General features: G+C 37.9%; 2 protein-coding genes across 4 annotated transcripts in view; one reads left to right on the forward strand and one right to left on the reverse strand.

The window, feature by feature from the left end:
- TFB1M (transcription factor B1, mitochondrial) overlaps nucleotides 1-17,069 on the reverse strand; it is a 65,816-nt gene that overhangs the window by 25,317 nt on the left and 23,430 nt on the right. For all 3 annotated transcript variants that reach the window (XM_054556915.2, XM_054556913.2, NM_001133415.1), the window contains 1 exon segment: nucleotides 11,487-11,606. In XM_054556915.2, the coding sequence (XP_054412890.2) occupies nucleotides 11,487-11,606 (120 nt within the window).
- Nucleotides 1,932-2,865, forward strand: CLDN20 (claudin 20). Its single transcript, XM_024248034.3, has one exon. It carries the CDS (start codon nucleotides 2,036-2,038, stop codon nucleotides 2,693-2,695), a length of 660 nt encoding a protein of 219 aa, XP_024103802.1. The 5' UTR covers nucleotides 1,932-2,035; the 3' UTR covers nucleotides 2,696-2,865.

Genomic DNA, 17,069 nt, shown 5'->3' on the forward strand with positions numbered 1-17,069 from the left:
GGATGCTGCAGGTTGGCTGCTGAAGACTGTATGGCATGGGGTGGTATCCTATCTGAACATCCTGATCTGAAAAAACAAGGATGCTTGAGATTGTCTGTCTGAGGTTTCTTTCAGCTCCAAGATTCTATGAAAATAAATCAGCCCAAGGAAGGAAGAGAAAAAGGGAAAAGATCCAAATAATTTTAAACATCAATTGTCACAATACACAAGAAATAAAAATACTAATGTCAATTTTAAATTACTGAGGACTTTCTGTGGCTTAAATATTGTTCTAAGCCCTTAAAATGTATTAACGTATTTAACCCTATGAAAGAAGTATTCCAATCCTCCCCATTTTCCAGAAGAGGATACTGAGGCACAGAGAGGTATAAAGCGAAGAACTGGCCCAGGTGTTTTTGACTCAAGAGCCTGTATCACCTTTTGTAAAATACATATGAATCACGATAGAGCCACTTTAGCATACCATTCAAAATTAATTCAGAATGACAAAGAAAGTCAGTACTGCAGTATTTCAGAAACCATTATATTTTTCTCAAATAATGCAGTAAGCAGTGCCAGATGGGCTAGATGGGGGAACAGGCATAGAAAGATGGAATTGAAAACCTTTTCGTTTCTTAAAACACAGCCAAGCCACAAAGTAGGTGTAGTCTTTTCCTTCCTCTTAAAAACAAACAAAGAAAATAAAGGGTTAATTTATTTCTGGTATCCTTTCACATACAACTAATGATGTGGTTATTTCTGGTATGTATTTTTGAGATCTGCCATCACTACTTCTGAATTGTTCAGAATAGCCGGCTTCATTTGGGCCAGGAAATGATTCTGGTCCCAGTTAGAAAGGACCTCACGTTCTTATATACAAAAAACAGTGGCTTAATTGTTTTGAGTACCAGGCACCTGAAGTAAAACAAGTACTAACCTCAGTCAGGATTTTGCAAACAGGTATTAACTAGAACTTAGGGATAAAGTAAAACAAGTACTAACCTCAGTCAGGATTTTGCAAACAGGTATTAACTAGAACTTAGGGATAACCATGCCAGTGACTCAGATTTCTTTCCACTGCTGTCCTTCCTCCTCAAATGGTTCACTTGGGCTATGTGCCTAGCACTGTGGGTGTGTCATAAAGATCTGTTTATGAAAGCCACTTCTTAAATACTTTTCTAAAATGTATTTATAAACCATCTTTAAAAGGTGGCCTTAATTTATTTTCTTCCTTATTACCTACTGAGTATTTTCATTAAAAATAAAATCATTTGGGCCGGGCACGGTGGCTCACGCCTGTAATCCCAGCACTTCGGGAGGCCGAGGCGGGAGGATCACGAGGTCAGATCAAGACCATCCTGGCTAACATGGTGAAACCCCGTCTCTACTAAAAATAGAAAAAAAAGAAAATTAGCCGGGCATGGTGTCGGGTGCCTGTAGTCCCAGCTACTCGGGAGGCTGAGGCAGGAGAATGGCGTGAACCCGGGAGGCGGAGCTTGCAGTGAGCCGAGATCGCGCCACTGCACTCCAGCCTGGGTGACAGAGTGAGACTCCGTCTCAAAAAAAAAAATAAAAATAAAAAATAAAATCATTTGAAAAACCTATAATGCTATTAAAATTCTTTATCAGATACTATAGCTGGAATTTCAAATGTCTAAATCTCCTAACAAGGTACCTGTCCACGCTACAGTTTCAGCATATGTTGAGTTTTAAAAAGAATTAAGCGGGCAACTGCTTTCTTTATGCCCTGTATCAACACCACCCATGCATATCACTCAGACCAGTCTTCAAGGCCTGGTGGGAGCTTTTCTCCTCCGGCCTACAGCATCCTCATCTGCTTGGGGGCTGGAGAAGGGGGGTACTCAGGTGTGTTCTTGGCTCCTACTCTAAAGGGAAGCCTTTTGTTTACTTATTTTCTTTCCCTCAATCCTGGTTTTGCCTTCTTTCCTTAGGCTTTGTTATTTGGTTCTCTACTGCACAGAAATAGATAGAATTCTGACAGCCATCATTGTTAAGCATCAGGATTTTCTAAGAGGACAGACTTAACAGTAACATCATGGCCTCAGCAGGACTCCAGCTCCTTGCTTTCATCCTGGCCTTATCTGGGGTCTCTGGAGTGCTCACAGCCACTCTGCTACCCAACTGGAAGGTGAATGTGGATGTGGACTCCAACATCATAACAGCCATTGTGCAGCTGCACGGGCTCTGGATGGACTGCACATGGTACAGCACCGGGATGTTCAGCTGTGCCCTGAAACACTCCATTCTGTCCCTCCCCATCCACGTGCAGGCTGCGAGAGCCACCATGGTCCTGGCGTGTGTTCTGTCTGCTTTGGGGATCTGCACTTCCACGGTAGGAATGAAATGTACTCGCTTAGGAGGGGACAGAGAAACCAAGAGCCATGCTTCCTTTGCTGGAGGAGTCTGTTTCATGTCTGCAGGAATCTCTAGTTTAATCCCGACAGTATGGTACACAAAGGAGATCATAGCAAACTTTCTGGATCTGACAGTTCCAGAAAGCAACAAACATGAACCTGGAGGAGCTATCTATATCGGATTCATTTCCGCAATGCTGTTGTTTATCTCTGGCATGATTTTCTGCACCTCCTGTATAAAAAGGAATCCAGAAGCTAGGCTCGACCCACCCACGCAGCAGCCTATCTCTAACACACAGCTCGAGAACAATTCCACACACAATCTGAAGGATTATGTGTAAATAACTGAGTAATGCATATGAAATGGAACTTTTGGGTGCCAAATGGGACTTTTAGATTAAAAAAAAAATCAGAATTATGCTTAACTTTCCCTACAAAGAAAGTAGAATGTAAAATACTTTAACAACAACAAGGTAGTTTAAAATGCCAATAAAACTATCATATACAATTACATCTGTCTGAAGAGTTCTTTATTATTTCCATTATTGTTTCCATGTTTTACTTAAAGATTTATAATTGAAAGAGGTTCTGATTACATTCATAAGGCAATTAATTGATAGCTCTTTTTCTTTTTTAAGATAATTTGCTGATACACCTTTCAAACTGGATTTTATAAAAGAACTAAAATGCCAAGTATAAAAAGTACCTTGCCCTGGTGTTAACCAAGAATATTATCCACTTTGCTATCTGGTTGGCAACAACACAGCAACTTGCTTCTGTTTTAAAGCTACAGTGTGTGAAAGTACATTAGGAATACAAGAGCTGCCTACTCCATTCAGATGCTGCTAAAACCATCCATCCCAAGTCCCCACCTCCTGTGACCAGCCCATTTCTTTTTCATTTTAGAAAACTATCTACATATATTTGTAAGAGCTGACAATATTATATGCAAACTAAGATTAGGCAGAACTGAAGAAATTGGTAAATGCTACCACAGTAAAGCAAAGCCAAACCAAACTAAAATCTCTAGGACTCTTAAAGCATTAAGTACAAGCTAAGTGATAAGAACAAAAGTTTGTTTTAAAATGTTTAAGAACTCCCTTCTTCTGCTTCTAGCAAGAGGATTCTCCACAGATTAAGTTCATTTATCCTATAACATTCTGGATTTACTATCATCCCACTTACTCTCTCATTTATTCATATTTGGATGATAAAAGTTACCTTTAAGTTGTCACTTCTTCTCTCAAATTTCATTCATGTTAACAAAAACATTCTTACAAATAAGCTGTTTCAATTAATGAATGTCAAAATATATTTTAAAGAATGCTTTTAAAATATAAATTATGGTATGTGATTCAAATATTTTAGCAAGTAAATAAAAATGTAGGAAACATTGCCCACTATTGTTTCTAACAATTTGTTTGTTAATTGAAGCTTAGTCATTGTCAATGATTCAATGGTAAAGGGGAAAAAAGACTATTTCTTTGTACATTAATAACTCAGGAAATGGGAAGAATATCTTTTATGTAAGTAAATGACTTTAATTTGTGCATACAGAAATAGACTAACATATCTTATACCTATTTGACTAGGTAGACAGTCTCTTCTGCAACAATGTCATTAGCTATTAATGGAATAGCTAAAACGAAAAGGTATTATCACATACGGGAATTAGGAAGGGGATCATTTTGCAGGTTAAATGATTGTTTAAAGTATGTATTCCTTTTGAGTGGTCAAAATGTTATTTTATACACAAGTGTCACATTAAAAAGAATTCTGACACAAAGAATGATTTCATGCAAATTAATGTGCTAGAACTGCTTTGACCCCGTTAATAGTTCTCTCACTTTGCTGAATGTGGCTGGGTTTATAGTCTATGTAGCCTTTAGTCCTACAGTAAAAGTTCTCTTTATATCTGCTATATCATTCTATATATACTTCAAAAATAATTTTTATTTAGCTCTGGAGTATTTTCTTCCTAAGTAGAAACAGGAATGTTTCAAACTCTCAGAAAACCAGCCATTTTATATGAAATAATGGCCCAATGTATTGTTTGGAAGTGGCAATCCTGCAATAAATGATGTGGAGTCTCTCTATTCCTACAGGAATTCCTATCCCGCTGCATTCATTCCTCCACCTGCACTCCTCCCAGCCTCACTCCCTCACTACCAAAGCTCCTGCTCACCCTTCAGGATTCACATGGATCTCTCCTGTAAACTCAATCCTGACAGCCTAGAAGTTCAAGCCCACATCTGTGCTCGCAGAAAATGCTCTATTTAACGAACTATGAATTTAATAAATGCTCTCATTTAATCCTCACAATAGCTCACATGAGCACACCAAGACTTAAGTAATGTGTACTGTGTAAAAACGCTCTATTTAAGAAGTCATGAAATTATGAGTTTACATGATTGCATCTCCAACTAGACTGGGAGGTGTGGTGTCACTTTTACCTCTGCATTCTCAGTGACATGTCATGGCAAGTGCTTCCTAACACATGCCAGTCCTGGTCTAAATCCTTTGCCTACTGGCTTAAACCTAACAACTCTACCAGGTAGGCACTATTCTTAGAATCTTACAGGACACTGAGGGAGACAGAGGTGACATAAGTTCCCTAACTTGCCCAAGGTCACACAACTAGTAAGTGGGGAGATGGTTCCAACCTGAAGGAACCAGGTTCTGGAGTCAAACCACCTGGGTGCAAGTCTTGGTGTGGGTGCATGGTTACACAGTATGCATTACTTAACTAAGGTCTTGGTTTGCTCATATGAAATGAGGATAAGAATGGCATCTACCCACAGAGTTCTTGTGGGGATTAAATGAGATGATACATAGAAAGCAGCTGGTGCACAGAAAGCATATGACTAGTGCTACTCAGTGGTTCTTAGTCTAATCCAGTGGCTTTCCAGTGGGGTGAGTTTAGCCTGCAGGGAACATTTGGCAATGCTGGGATACTTTTTTGGTTATCTCAACTGAGGTAGTGCTACTGGAATCTAGTAGGAGGAGGCCAGGGATGCCTTTATGTATCTTACATTGCACAGGACAGACTCTGGCAACAAAGAATTATCTGGCCCCAAATGTCAACAGTTCTGAGTTTGAGAAATCATAGTCTAATTTATCAAATATACTTATTCATTTTTGTTTGATAAAAAGTTACCAAAACAAAACCCAAAAGACCAAAAATATCATACTTATTTTTTTTAACCTATGGAGCATGTGTATATCTATACATATGACTGAAGAATTCATCTAGTAATTCTGACAAAAATGATAGACTTAAATTAAGTCAGAAGAATTGGGTACAAAATTGGGATGGGTTTGGGAGAAATTTAGGTAATGTCAGAAGCTGGTTAACGACTGACTAGTTCTGAGGGTCAGCAGTTGTAAAGGTCTGGGGAGGTGGTGCTTAAGATGACCTCCAAGGTTTAGGCTTGGATGACCTGGGAGGATGATGTCATTAGTCAGCATAGTGAATAAGAGGTACGGGGAGGGCAGGCCTAGGGTAGTTAGACAGAAGTTCAGTTTTGAACGTGGACAATGTTTTCTCATATGTCTTTCACCACTATATTGTCAGCTACATGACTTTAGCAAATACTAACTTACTTGACTTTTGAGGATTTTTAGCCTAGCCTATAATTCTGCAGAACACTATCACATTATTATCATTATCTCCAGTTACTTTTGTATTAATTTCATTGCATTTTACACATACATAAAAGTATTGTCTGCAAAAATGCAATTTTGTTTTTTCCCTCCTTGGATTTAGAATACTTACCATTTATTCTTGAGCAGTTTATGGAAGCATGCCTAGTACTGAATTAAAATTGTAATAGCAAATACTCTTATCGCTATTCAACACGTATTTTACCTGATTTTTAAGGAGGATGACTCTGGTACTACTTTAATTATAAAAATGGCTTTTGGTTTATATTTATTTTTATTTTGGACTCAAGGGCTTTAAAAAAGAATTTGAGGCAACTTATAAAATTGCAGGTATAATAAGTATAAAAACAACTGATAAAGATGAAAGACTAAAGTTACAAACCAAAAGAAGAGAGAAAAAATGCTATTAAATGTTCCTGGTTGAAGCATGCTAAAGCAATTAAACATGAAACTTAGTTTAGAACTTCCAAGCAACCGCGGCAGAGAGGTGGCCATGTAAGTAATCTTACAGCTTTGTCTACTGGTAGGAAGCTAGACAGGATGCTGTGTCTTGGCCAAGCTCCTTCCACTGGGCCAGGGCAGCCATCCCCCAGCTGCTGGCACTGATGGGTGCTAATGGCTCCCAGAGATGGAGCTGCATCTACTGGGAAGTGACTGCCCCACTGCTCCCTGCAAAGACTGGCTGGCACAGGTTCCAATAAGCCTGTGCCTTGCCTCAAGGGAACACAGACGCGTGGGGCAATTTGTGCTACACAGCTTCTCCTCCTGCCGTGGTTCTAGGCTGAAGCTCCTCCAGGAGGAACAATATGCTTACTTAGCTCTTCCCCTGCCCTTTCCCGCTACCTCATGCCCCTTCTCCTGAGGGCCCTTGTCAATACATCGCCTTTATGAAAATCCCATCTCAATCTGATTCTAGGAGGACAATACAAACCAAAGACAGAAGAATCTTAGTTAAGCAGGAAAATACTAGTGCTCTGACCTTATATCAAAATGATTCTTGAATACAAGGTAAATATATACAGCAGAAATAACATCCTCGATGTCAGATTTCAAAAAACACAAAAGCATGAAAAACAGTTGTCTCTTCTGTGGACCCATCCACCCACCAAACTCAAGACTATCTCCCACAGAGGTCAAGGCCTCAACAGCTGTGAACAAGCAGGGTTGGAAGCCTCTAAAATGCTCTTCAAAGATCAAGAGTGGGTGCCTCAAGTCCCAATCTTTTCTTTATATGTCATGGATATATCATTAATTCATCTACAATGTAATGGACACTATTTATGCTTTAAATTTGTACCATGTTTGAGGGTAACTTGTTCTATATACCACACTTCCAAATAGGTAAAATTAAATATAAATTCTATATATAGCTTAAAAATTATAATCCTTACTTTTATATCAGAATACTACAACTTAGTCCATAAATATTTGTTTATATCATAACAACAACAACTACTTTGACTGGCAGCATTCACTGCCAGATACTCATATTAGGCACTCTGCATTGATTATTTCTATTCCTCACAAATGTCTTTCAAGGGCGTTATTATTGGCCAAATCTGGATGTAGTAAACTCAGCCTATTAACCTGACCAAGTTCTCAAAACTAGCAGTACTGGAATTCCAGTAGGTCTAGCTTACTTGGAAGTCTACTGCCTCTACCAGTGTCAATAAAAAAGAACCCGTTACAACTCTCATAATATAACTAAATGATTTTTCTACTAAGTCAGTGTAGAGAATAGTGTTGAGAACTGGCTGGGCGTGGTGGCTGACGCCTGTAATCCCAGCACTTTGGGAGGCCGAGGCGGATGGATCACCTGAGGTCAGGAGTTCGAGACCAGCTTGGCCAACATGGTGAAACCTCGTCTCTACTAAAAATACAAAAATTAGCCGGGCATGATGGCAGGTGCCTGTAATCCCAGCTACTCGGAAGGCTGAGGCAGGAGAATCATTTGAACCCAGAAGGTGGAGGTTGCAGTGAGCCGAGATTGTGCCATTGCACTCCACCCTGGGTGACAGAGTGAGACTCTGTCTCAAAAAAAAAAAAAAAAAAAAAAAAGTGTTGAGAACTAAAAAGCCTGTCCACTCCTTACGAACTATGTTAGATTATGAAGCCTATCACCATAATTCATAAAAAAAAAAAGACAGAATTTTGAGGATCTAGCTAATAGCTCAGTATTTCCCAAACTTGAGAAATGTGCAGAGTAGCTGAAAAAAAGATTAAGCGCAGAACCCCAGAAATATGTGGATTCTCAGGGATCTACAGAGGCTAATAGAGAAAAGCTAGCTTGAGAAACTTAAGAAACAGGTTGTATTCTGTCATGAAAACAATTTTAGTTCTGAATTTGCATTGCAAAAGACATTGTCTTGTAAATGTAAATAATTTCATTAACAGTGAAATGAAAACACAAAATTAAAAAAATTCTAACTTAAAAGCTACATCCTACAGACTCTAATAGTTTAAGAGACACTAAAGTAGACCAATTAATTAGTCTAATTTTAAGAACCTCAGAGGTTGTCTGTTTTGCAGACAAAGTATTTTGGGTTCAAATTTTGGGAACTACACTACAGAGCTTAGTAAGAGTAAAGTTCAGTAGTAATTCAGTTCAACTAGTCAGAACAGGACTGTAATAGTTCAATGGTAGTGAAAGTTCTGCCATTAAAGCTTGACTGAGTTAGTTAAAAGATGGAGAAACAGAAGGGATAGCAGATTCTCACAGGAAAAAATCCCAAAAGTGGTTGTAAGTAAGCCCCTCACTGTATCACAAAAGAAATTCTCTATATCTGATTCTTGGAGTTTTGATTGAGAATAAGTAATGAATGTTAGTAAATTTCTTCTGAGCATTCATCTCCCTCTCTGAACCACCCAGGAATCTGCCCAATCTCTGCTTTTAGCACTTAGTTTATCTTACCTTGTGTTGCAATTATGTGCATCCAGGACTTTCTCTTCTTGCATGCAGAAGGTTTAGTTAGAGTACTAGCCTTGAATTAGTTTATCATCTCTGTAAAAACTCTTCCTCTTTCTTATTTGAGAAAATGAATTTTTTTTTTTTTTTGAGATGGAGTCTCACTCTGTCACCCAGGCTGGAGTGCAGTGGCGCGATCTCGGCTCACTGCAAGCTCTGCCTCCCGGGTTCATGACATTCTCCTGCCTCACCCTCCTGAGCAGCTGGGACTACAGGCGCCCGCCACCATGCCCGGCTAATTTTTTGTATTTTTAGTAGAGACGGGGTTTCACCATGTTAGCCAGGATGGTCTCGATCTCCTGACCTCATGATCCACCCGCCTCGGCCTCCCAAAGTGCTGGGATTACAGGCATGAGCCACCACGCCTGGCCCAAGAAAATGAATTTTTAAAACATTTGCTCAATGTAACTATCAGCAAAATATTTTCTGGCTTTCTTCAGAACATTTCTGCTTTGCCTTAATATGGTAAAACTACTTCAGAGCAGCAGAGAATTCTTTTACAACTAAAATTTAGCCTGTAATCCTGGCACTTTGGGAGGCTGAAGCGGGTAGGTCACTTGAGGCCATGAGTTCAAGACCGGCCTGGCCAATATGGCGAAATCCTGTCTCTACGAAAAAATACAAAAACTAGCCGGTGCGGTGGTACACACCTATAAGTCCTTGATAAGTGCTTTTCTGGATTACAAATAAATCCCCTGTATGTAATAGTTACAACATAATAAAAAATGTGAAGTAAATTGCTATGAAAATGTTTAATTTGCCAAAATGTAAACACCCCTCAATAAAAAAAGGAATCAAAGACATAGCTAGCTTTTTTCCAAATAATAAATATTTTCTTGTGGCCTTAATCCCAGAGAAGGTAAATTTTAATTGATAAACTACATATGTACCTTACCCCTAAATCAAAGATAAAGTGGATAATAACTTCGAAACACCATCAAATAATCTCAACGAGGTAACTAAAACAGAGTTAGAAAGCTTCCACTAAAAATATTCTAATATCTACCCTAAGAACCCGTTAGTAAAACTTAAATAGCCTGGAGATTCTGGATAATGGTCATAACCGTAACTGTAGAGGCCTATGAGTAAGAATCTTGGTTTCTGATATAATGAGTCTTATGCTATTTAAAATGTTCTATGAACACACATGTGCATGACAAGAAGAAAGCAAGCTACATGGTCACTGGTTTTTTATTTTTTGTTTTTTGTTTTTTTCATTATAATGGCCACCTGTACTAGGAGAGAAAGTCCCTGAAAGCACAAATGTTTTAAATTTAAAGATAACCTATAAGATATCTCCAGTCATCAAATTCTGTCTTGGATCTAATTATTCTGGGAGAAGTCATTCGCAATGTCTCTGAAGTCTGAGATGCTGAAGGGAGGTGGCACCGAGAGCAAGCTCCCTGAGCTCGATTTTGAAAAAGCTGACAATTATGTCTGTTACATAAGTGGAAGATGGCCTGACTTCCTAGTCACCTGAACGCTCAGCTAACTGGCCAAATGGCAAAGAAGTATGAAGGTGGCAGCAAAGAGCATGGAGATCGCTTAGGCGTCTTCAAGACAGACAAGTAGATCTAACACTTTTGGTTAGGGTCTCCATTCTAAATCTAGAATCTAAATCTAAATCTATAGTCACATAATGCATTGTTTTCCATGCTATCTCTTGTTATTTATGAAGGATACATGATGCAAGGGAAACTCTGCAAGACCTCATATTTGAGAGTTTTAGGGACCAGTGAGAAATTTCTATTCCTCATGAGGCTGTGAACTCCCTGAAGGCAGACTCTGTATCAGATTAGGTTCATATCCCTGTTGACTCCCCTTGCTACCCAACCCATTTTCAAGCAGTAAATGCTCAATGTACATTCACTGAAGAAAAAGACGAGTTTTTAATAGTACACATCTTGTAGTAACTCACCAAGCAGTGGTTTTGCTAAAATAGACACCAGTTTTTTTAATTTTAATTTTTGGCAGAGAAACTGTTTCTGTAACTAGCACTTACTCACATAACTAGCATATGATAGTCAAAGTCTAGTTTAATATCCAACTGTTTTTTCCACAGATGATTTACCACAAATAACACTACCATAATAAGGTCTCCCAAAAAAGTGTTAAGTAAATAATGTTTGATGTAGCTTTAGTTAGAGGTCTCTAACAGAAATCACTAAAGTATTTTATTTCTTTTAAATATTGGGTGACCGTGTAACTTATCTTCCATACAGGGATACTTTAAGAGTAACATCATGAAGACATAGATGATGAATGATACTGCCACCAGGGTAACATGCATGAACCTAAACATTTAGTCACCCTATCTAAGGAGAACAATTATAGTAAGAACTAGCTATTCATATTATGATTTTTGTGGTTCTTATTCAGGAGAAGTACAGTGTCAGTTTGCACATAAACAAAGGTTAGATCCTAGAGGTTATTTCCTATGACACATCCTCAGGGGAACAAACGTCCTAATTCTGATATACTACAACAAATAAGCCGAAACTTACCTCTGGTTTGGGGACAAAAGCTCGTCCTGGAATTGTAAAGATGTGTCGAACATTGCAGAGGTACTGAGCCATAACAGAGAGGCGACTACGCTGTTTGCTTCCTGTATTGGCTGCAAGTCTCTAGAGACAAAAATGAATTTTAGCAAATAATTAGTCCAGCCTGATTAGATGAAAAAGAGTCAACATTCCATTATTTCTGAACACTAGGTGGACTTTTTGAGGCAAATTTGAAAAGGGTGGGCTGACACATGACACACAGCAAACATGGGGAATATTTTCCTCCAACATCAACTGAGGTACACCTAAGAAGTGTGAATTATGTCATATATAATGCACCACAAAAATAAGAACATTTGCTCCACCAATGGCTGTTGGGATTTTCGAACCACTGTTATATTCTATAGCAGAAGATCCTACACAAAACAAGCAATTGATAAATACTTGATGAAGAAATTAGCAAGCATAATGAAAAATGAAAGATGCTTAAACACTTAATTTTCTGAATCACCCCAATATATGAATGAACATTTTAAATGGTGAAATGCTTTTCAAATTCACTTAATAAAACCTTGAGTATTCAGAACCCTTGGGGAATTGGCTGTTCTTGACAAATAATTTTTGTAAAAACCTAGTAATTTATTCTTTTAAGCACTCAAACATTTTTGTTTTAAAATTAATTAGGTATATTTAAATTAATTCATAAATGCAATGCAATTTCAATTAAAAGTCCAACAGGATTTTAAAAATTAATGTCCATATGTATTATATATATATTTAAAATTAAATTCCATGTAAAATTTATATAAGGCCAAGAATGGCTAGGACGCTCCTGAAGAATACCAACAATGATAGGGGAGCTCACCCTACCAGACATCAAAATTGATGCAAGCCCAGACAGATCAATAAAACAAATGCCTTAGAAACAGACCCAAGCACATGCAGATATTTAACACATGATAGATGCGATGTAGCAACTGCTAATAGAAAAGGAAGAATCATTCAATAAGTGACACCGGTATAATTAGATATCCATAGGAGAAAACAGTAGGTCCTTATCTCATGCCATAACCAAAAATAAACTCTAAGTAAATTAACAATAAGTGAAAAGCAAAACTTTAAAATTTTTATAAGTAAATATCTATGACTTCCATGGTAGGGAAGAATTTCCTAAAGATGCAAAAGCAGGGCTATATAAGAAAAGACAGACACACACACACACACACACACACACACACACACACACAGACATATATATATGTATATACATCTTTCTAAAATATATGTATGTGTATGTATGTATATCTTTTCTTATATAGCTCTGCTTTGGGGACAAAATATATATATATGTGTGTGTGTGTTTTTTTTTTTTTTGCTCTTGGCTGGAAGAGTGGCTCATGCCTGTAATTCCAGCGCTTTGAGAAGCCAAAACACAAGGACTGCCAGAGGCCAGAAGTTCAAGACCAGCCTGGGAAACACAGCAAGACGCCCTCCTCAATAACAACAACAACAACAAAAACTACTGTACTTTATTAAAATTTTTAATTTCTGTATAATAAAACATTATAAATGTTTATAAGTCACAGACTAAGAGAAAGTATTTGAAACTTATAGTGTTCAGAATACAGATGAAATTCCTATACATCAATAATCATAAGATAAATAGCTAATAGAATATATAAGGCAACTCACATAAGAGAAATCCAAATAAACCATAATATAAACTATGCTCCACCACAGTACAAAGTAGGAATATGCAAATTAGAACCTTAGATATAATTTCATACACATGAAATGAACAATTTTTTAAAAAAACCTAACAGAACCTGATATTGGAGAATATCTGCAGCTACAGGAACTTTCAGATACTGCTAGTGAGAGAGGAAATCTGTACAAGCATTTGTAGCATAATTTGGCAATATACAGTAGAGCTGAAGCTGTGTAAAACCTCATGACCCTCTAGGTCTCTAAGAACATATCCTAGAGCACAGCATACATACTTACACAGGCGACAGGTATAAAAATGTTCATTATGGTATTATGTGTAATGTCAAGAAATGAAAAAAATAATAAAAATCAACAGGTGAAAGAAAAAATAAACTGTGATAATTTTGATAATGGAATATGAGATTGAATCCCAAAATGGAATAAAAAATAATCAAGTCACAGAAAATTTGTACAGTAGAATGCTATTTGTATAAAATCTTGAAAAGATTACTCCTATCATTTACTCTCTCTCTCTCTGAGTGTGAGTGTGTGTGTGTGTGTGTGTGTGTGGTGTATTTATCTGCAGTGCAAGGATAAAATATGTATGGAAATAACGATGAAGTTTAAGATAGTACAACTCATAGGAGGGAAACAAAGGGGATAGAAGAGGGCTCCAAACATATCAACAATATTTTATTTCTTTAAATAAGATATAAAAAATATGGCAATATATTAAAATTGAACAGGGCTGAGTGGCGGGCGAAAAAATTTAGGGATGCTTATGTTTCTAAAATGTGTCTTGCTTCTCTGTGTTCTTAAGACCTCAAACGACATTCTAACCCTCTTCTGAATGATTCAGGGGCAACATTACAAACACCAATGATTACTGGATCCTGGGGCTAGGTAGGCAGGCAGGGGGCCCCACTGCTCAACAGTAAAAGACACAGTGCTTTCTGAGCTGGTTTGCAGCTGTTGGGTTTGCTCTTTCCCGCTTCACTGCAATGCACACACATAGTCTAATCACTTCTTTTCCTTTGCTGCTTGTAGCCTGCTGTGGACATGAAAACCATATAATTTACCTTATTAGAGCTTTGCCTTAAGGAAGATTAAAAAAATAGGTTCTGTGTGAGATATGGAAGAAACTTCCTATGGGCAAAAAAGTTATAGATTGTACACAAAGCCAACCTTTCATCTCATACCCCTTCCCGCTGACCTTTTTATTTTAAACTGTCTGGCTCTTGTCTGTTTGGAGAGTTGAAATTATTGGGATGCCGTACTCAAGATAAGTGATGAGTTACTATAGCATGTAAGACAAAATATAATCTTTCTTACTAAAATGTAAAACCAAGACACATATACTCTCATACAGCTACAAAAAATGACAGAAGTAGAGATTTAAGTTAAAGAATAAGCTTATGGATCAAGTGGTCAAAAATATTTCTAGTTCTTCATAAAGTAAAAAAGGAGCTTAATCTTACTACTGGCAGAAAATTCAAAAATTCAAAATGCATTGCAAATTTTAATATCCAACTGGCACAATTCAAAAAAGATCTTATTTAAATATTTAAGTATATTTCACTTAAAACACATCCAGAAACGTCAGGGGAATATGTGTCCCAATCCATTAACCTGACCCATTCAATTCAGTCTTTGTAGCATATATCCCCAGGCTGTAGAGAAGAAAACATGCGAATCATATATTTCAATTTAGGAAAAAGCAGCACACATAGCTGCCCCTACCTCATTAAGGAAAAATTCAAATCACAGACCAGAAAGCTCTACAAAAGATTTCATTCAAAGCTAGCATAAAACTGAAATGGTCTATCAACTTCAAATATACATTACTGTTTCTGTGATAGATATACTATTGGGAAAGCTATAAAAATTCAACATCCATTACAAGATAGATGATTTTAGCAACAAAAGGTCAGGAAACCAAACTAGTTAATTTTTCTTTAAAAGGAAACCTCTAGCCCTTGAGCTTTTAAAAAGCATTTTGATAGAGTATGAGAAAAACGAGGGGTCAAAGAATTTACAAGGACAGTGGGGTTTTTTTTTCTTATTAATCTAAAATAATTTTAAGTACAAGGAGAAAAATTAGGCTTACACTTGAGAAGCTACACAGCCATATATCAGGGACAATGAGGACTATGTAATGTAATTAATGGAGAGGGTGACTCCCTCCCTGCTTGGGATGCGCCCATAAACAGCCAGGGTCTTCTGGAGATGGTAGGAGAAAAAGAGGCTGATGCTGGACCCAGAAAGAAAAGAACACAGGGCCAGCAACAGAGAACTTGCACATCATGACTTTAGCAGAAAACACACTACCTGTACTCAAGTTCAGCCTTCCCTGTAACTACTCCATGACCTTCTGGAAGGCATTAAACCCTTTTGAGCCTCAGTTCATCATTTATATTAATAAAATGAGGTTAGATGGGATTAGTTCTCACTTACTGCTTAACAGTCTGATTATATTTTATGAGCTGGAACTTTATATAGTCTATATGTCCCTTAATGCATATGAGCTGAATTCTTACATTTAGATCCTATAGTGCTAGAGACAGGAATAAGACGACGGTGCTCATTTATTTCTGTTTCGTAATTCACAAAGCCAATCAAAGTAAATGTTAAAAAGAGCTTTCTGTGGCTAAAATACAAAATTACATAGACAGCCATGTCAAGAGCAAATGGCATAGAAGAAAATGCTGCTACATGAAATGGTGCGAATTAGTGTCCCCGCCCAAATCTCGTCAAATTGTAATCCCCAACGTTGGAGGAGGGGCCTGGTGAAAGGTGATTGGATCAAGGGGGCAGATTTCCCTCTTGCACGACAGTGAGTGAGTTCTCATGAGAACTGGTTGTTGTAAAGTGTGTAGCACCTCCCCTCTCTCTCTCTTCCTACTGCTCCAGACACATAAACCGTGCCTGCTTCCCCTTCGCCTTCTGCCATGATTATAAGTTTCCTGAGGCTTCCCCAGCCATGCTTCCTGTAGAGCTGTAGAAACGTGAGCCAATTAAACCTTTTTTTTTAAAATAAATTTCCCAGTCTCAGGTATCTCTTTATAGCAGTGCATAGAATGGACTAATATAGGGGCCGGGTGTGGTGGCTCACGCCTATAATCCCAGCACTTTGGGAGGTCAAGGCGGGTGGATCATGAGGTCAGGAGATCTAGACCATCCTGGCTAACACAGTGAAACCACGTCTCTACTAAAAAAATACAAAAAATTAGCCAGGCGTGGTGGCGGGCGCCTGTAGTCCCAGCTACTCGGGAGGCTGAGGCAGTTGAATGGCATGAACCCCGGGAGGCGCGGCTTGCAGTGAGCAAGATCGGGCCACTGCACTCCAGCCTGGGTGACAGGGCAAGACTTGGTCTCAAAAAAAAAAAAAAAAAAAGAATGGACTAATATAGTATATATTCTCCCACTGAAACTTTCACTTGCAAAATGTGAAAATCAGAGGACCAGTGTTACCTAGACTTCTAAGGCATTCCATAAATTATAGACTCCATATAAACTCTTCTCAATATTCAGGCTAAAATTGAACTAAAATCAACTTTTTTTTGTTAAAGAAAAAGAATTGCATATGGGGAAGTCGAAGCAACACTATTATTAATAACCACAACTGACATGCTGAGTCACTGAAAATATTACTCTACCTCAAGCCTCTGTTTCTTTGTGTTTCCCCCCACACAGATAGAGTACATAGTATTTTGTATCTCTATTGTGTTATTCAAGAGCAGAAATACCAAAATAATCATGTTGGCTGAGAAAAATAAATCCACAGATGTGGTATAATAAGAAATACATTTGGACTTTGTCCCTGGTTCCTAAAGCCCTTGAAATTTCCTGAGTGATAGGCATGTCTTGCTTTAAATTCAC

Source organism: Pongo abelii, chromosome 5 (genome assembly GCF_028885655.2).
Source record: "Pongo abelii isolate AG06213 chromosome 5, NHGRI_mPonAbe1-v2.0_pri, whole genome shotgun sequence".
NCBI lineage: Eukaryota > Metazoa > Chordata > Mammalia > Primates > Hominidae > Pongo > Pongo abelii.